Source organism: Sinocyclocheilus rhinocerous, unplaced genomic scaffold (assembly GCF_001515625.1).
Source record: "Sinocyclocheilus rhinocerous isolate Xijiao unplaced genomic scaffold, SAMN03320098_v1.1 scaffold690, whole genome shotgun sequence".
Lineage (NCBI taxonomy): Eukaryota > Metazoa > Chordata > Actinopteri > Cypriniformes > Cyprinidae > Sinocyclocheilus > Sinocyclocheilus rhinocerous.
Window position 1 is genome coordinate 186,927 of NW_015654492.1, and position 4,758 is coordinate 191,684.

General features: G+C 34.6%; 1 protein-coding gene across 1 annotated transcript in view; it reads left to right on the forward strand.

Moving 5' to 3' along the window:
• The window catches only part of LOC107717128 (dedicator of cytokinesis protein 7-like), a 47,992-nt gene that overhangs the window by 41,548 nt on the left and 1,686 nt on the right, over nucleotides 1-4,758 (forward strand). Inside the window, exons 43-46 of the mRNA XM_016523795.1 lie at nucleotides 2,840-2,965; nucleotides 3,080-3,169; nucleotides 3,294-3,530; nucleotides 4,275-4,418. Coding sequence (XP_016379281.1) covers nucleotides 2,840-2,965; nucleotides 3,080-3,169; nucleotides 3,294-3,530; nucleotides 4,275-4,418 — 597 coding nt within the window. The remainder of the gene's footprint in view (nucleotides 1-2,839; nucleotides 2,966-3,079; nucleotides 3,170-3,293; nucleotides 3,531-4,274; nucleotides 4,419-4,758) is intronic.

A 4,758-nucleotide genomic window follows, 5' to 3' on the forward strand; every position in this document is an offset into this window, starting at 1 on the left:
GAAGCAGTGCGAATGGATGCAATGGAGTCAGCCTCCCTATGCTCTCAAAATAATTAAATATTCATAATGTGTATATATGTGCATATTTTGCAATAAACGTTTCTTAAAGTAACAACTTTAAATTAATTAATTTATATTTCTCCATTTTTAATTTGGTTGTCATTCGCAATCCTTCTTAGGATTATAGTACTTGTACCTTTGTCTTTTTGCCCGATTTTCACATTTTTTTTTTATTCAAATTCAAATTTGAAATTTTGTGATTCACCTCATAGCTGGTAATCACTATTAAATTGCCATGGGGAAATAATTAATGTGAGCATACTTCCGGAGCCAAGGTTGCTGAAAAAGAACTATTGGGCTTTATTTGAAAAAAAAACTATATATATATATAGCAATGAGGATAGTCTTCAAAAATCTATCTTTTGTGTTCCACGGATGAAAGAACATCATACAGGTTTGGAATGGCCTGAGTGTGAGTAAACAATGACAGAATTATTAATTTTGGTTACTATTTAGAAAATCAGTTGACGATTGAAGCAGGGCCAGATGCTTCTTAGAGAATATGCAGAATTCTTGGTTCTTTGTAAACTATGCTTGTTTTTTCTCTAAAGGGATGTCATGGTGTGATCATCAGTTCAAAACATTAACATTCAAAGTGACGTCCAAGTGACCTCTCTATAAAAGCTTTTATTTCATTGCCAACTAAATCGACCCCTGAGTTCTCATTTACACCAATTTGTATACTAGTATTAATTTCACTTTATTAATTTATTGCATGGCAATGACTCAACAAAACCTTCATATTTGACACTTATTGCAGCATTACAGCAGGAATGCACTGTCTCTTAACTGTCCGTTAAATAAAGATACTTAAGTGCACTTTTCTCTGCCTGCCTCTTCCTCATTGCATGTTTGTTGTTGAGTTTTAGTATTTTTGTGTTTGTTTGTTTTTCTTTGTATAGTATTGATTTATGATAGTATTGCTGTTTGTTTTGTGTACATGTTTTGTTAGTCTTTCAAAGAGTTTCCTGATTAAAATGTTCTGTTCTCTCCTTTTTTATTTCCCTGGTTGCTGACCCCTCCTCTTCCCACTTTAATTATTGTGTCTTGTGGTAAGTTCATAGTTCGAGGGTTTATTTCCGTAGCTTTTATGACTGAAAAAACATCACAATGAACCAGAGAAGGGCTGAACCATCTCAGACACCTGGTAACCAGGCCCACACACAATCTGAACTCTGCAGATTTCCTTGAAACGTCCATCATTCACAGTTTTACACATCTTTTACTCCTTACTGTTTATTTATACAATGTTTTGACTAATTTGAATTTGCTTACTCTGGCTCTGTTTAACTAATTTTCCATTTAGGATTACTGATCATTTGTGTTTACGCCCTTTTTGAACAGCTCTTTACAGTCTGACCTAAATTACATAGTTATGGTATTATTTTTAATGTGTCACATGCTTACAATACATGTGATATATGACACAAGTTAGAGGATTATCATGGAAATGATTTCATCATGTCTTGTTAAGACACTGACCAAAGTCTATTCAGGCTGTTTGTTTTATTGTTATATTAGCATTAGCATTATTAGCATTGGCTGTATGGTTGGTCTGCTTTGGTTCAGCCCGTATCTGCACCTGATTAATGCTTCACTTCCTGTGTGTAGAGCACTCAGACATGTTCCCGGCTCTGTACTTACACCCACCACTCTTTTTTTTCTCCCCCTTACTACGCTACTATGGCCAAACCTGTTTCTCCAGCACATGCTAATACTATCTGACATTCTATTTCTATTGACATAAGTGTTTCAGTTTGACGTTCTGTATTAGGCTACAGCAGCACGTTTACATTCTCACGGGGAGCTTGCTACTTGTGTTCCATTCTTTGTCTCTTCTTTGGAGTACAGTTGTTCACTTACTCTTTAAGGACATCAGGTTGTCTCGGGTCTTCTTCCTGTTATGTCATTCTTTGCTAATACAGTTTACAGAGAAAGTCCCCACTTTGTTCAGAACTGCTTCTTGCATCACTGTCCTCAAGCTTGGCTCAAATTCAAACTGAATTCAGATTTTGTGTCTGATGTGGAGATGCTCACTTTCTTTGCTATTTCTTCTTATGACAGATAATAATAATATACACCATTGTAAAATAGTTGTTTTTGAAAGAAGTCTCTTGTGCTCAGAAAGCCTGCATTTATTTAATCAAATATAGTGTAAAAAAAGTAAAATTTTGAAATATTACAATTTAAGAGGATTCTTTTCTATTTTAATATATATGACAGTGGCTTTACTGTCCCTTCTGATTAATTTGATGCATCTTTGCTGAATAAATGTATTAATTTATTTCAAAGAAAAACTTAACTGACCCCAGACTTTTGAATGGGTGTGTAACATTGAGAATCTATATAGAAGTTTGGAATAATAATAAATGAAAGTTTTTCAGAGGTTGTGTAAAATATCCTCAAATGGTAGATGTTTGTACTAGAATAATGATACTGTATTAGTGTCTGTGTTTTCCTGTATTTCACTGTTATTTGATTGCATCACTATTTAAATGCCAATGTGTTGAATGCAGGTTATTTATGTAAACATGTTCCAGACAATGTTTACATTGCTGCTGTCACTTGATAACTTGCTGCCAAGTGAAAATGTTGTGTTTGCCTCATTGCATTTGACCTTTCTTTGAGTAACTGTTTTAAAGTGTAAAGTATCAAGTGTAAGTGTAAAGTTTGAGTACCAACAAGATTTATTTTTGCATGTTATCTGGTCTTTTTAAATGGCAGCTTTAATTAACAGCACATTGGTAATTAACACATTTGTTTGTTTCAGAATGGAAAGCGGATGTTTGGCACCTATTTCAGAGTTGGATTTTACGGTTCTAAATTTGGTGACTTGGATGAGCAGGAGTTTGTCTACAAAGAGCCAGCCATCACCAAACTGGCAGAAATCTCACATCGGCTTGAGGTACAAGACCGTTTGCGTTTAAATTGTTTGCATGGGTGCATTTTTTCTGATTTTATTCTCTGTTGAAAGTTTTTTTTGTAGCACACATACATACCCTTTCTAAATGTCTTTCAGAGTTTCTATGGTGAAAGGTTTGGTGAGGACCAAGTGGAAGTCATTAAAGATTCCAATCCAGTCGACAAGTGTAAATTGGACCCAAATAAGGTGCATTGAAATATCGTATTGTTCAAAATTTGCGCTCCGTTTTGTGAACAATAAAAATTGTGTGGAAAGTAAATTACAATGCTTTGCACAGAGAATAACCGATCATTTTTTCCCCCCAATACAGGCCTTCATTCAGATCACATATGTTGAACCATATTTTGACACTTATGAAATGAAGGACCGCATCACGTACTTCGACAAGAATTACAACCTGCGCCGCTTCGTCTACTGCACGCCGTTCACACTCGATGGAAGAGCTCACGGTGACCTGCATGAACAGTTCAAACGAAAGACCAATCTCACTACCTCCCACGCTTTCCCCTACATCAAAACCCGCATCAACATCATCCACAAAGAGGAGGTAACTCAAACGCACATGCTTTGTGAAAGCCTCTTTGGGTATTCATGCTAGTTGGAAATTACATGACAAGTATCAAGATCGTTTAAATAGATCATGGAATATAAGTGTAGTACATAGTGTGTGTATATATATATATTTCTATTTAGTTTTATTTCAATTTTAGTATTTTAGTTTATAAAAAAGTAGTAATTTAATTTATAAAAAAATATATATATAAATATTTCAGCAAATATTTATATAATTTGACTTCAGCTTTATTTCAACTACATTTTTTTTTTAATATAGTTTTAGTTAACAATAACACTGAATGCCGCAGTGTTTTTGTAAGGTTAAGGAAAGATATTAATATATTACTATTTGCTTTTCAGATCATCTCCACGCCAATTGAAGTAGCCATTGAGGATATGCAGAAGAAGACACAGGAGCTGGCTTTTGCAACTCATCAGGACCCATCTGATGCCAAAATGTTACAGATGGTTCTGCAGGGGATATAAATTATAATTCCTAAGTACATGTGCACATAGTTTTTCAGGTAGCTTTGCAGATAGGTTTCTTGAAGCGTCTTTGGAGATGTTGCCTCAGTTCTTCTGGATTTAGTTTCTTCATGTAATTCCAGACGGACTGGATGATGTTGAGATCAGATCTCTGTGTGGAGCACTGGCTCCTTGTGCAAACAAAAATCTTTATTACAATTAATGGCTAAGGTTAAGGAAAGATATTAATATATTACTATTTGCTTTTCAGATCATCTCCACGCCAATTGAAGTAGCCATTGAGGATATGCAGAAGAAGACACAGGAGCTGGCTTTTGCAACTCATCAGGACCCATCTGATGCCAAAATGTTACAGATGGTTCTGCAGGGGTCTGTTGGCACCACTGTTAACCAGGTGACTAGTTGAGCCTGTTCACTTAATAATACATATGCAGTATCACTGTTGTCTCCTCGATAAATTTGAGCATTTTAATGACACATTAATGGTACATAACTCATTATCTGGAAATTCAACCCCCAGAATGTGTATTATATTTCATTGCCATGTAGTAGTGCCCATTATTTGAATAATGTAGTTACTTAAATACTTAAAACACACACACATATATATATAGAAAAGCGAATAGTAATGTATTAATATCTTTCCTTAACCTTACGAAAATACTGTGGCATTCAGTTATTGTAAACTAATACCAAAACTAAAAAAAAAAAAAATTTTTTTTTAATTGAAATAA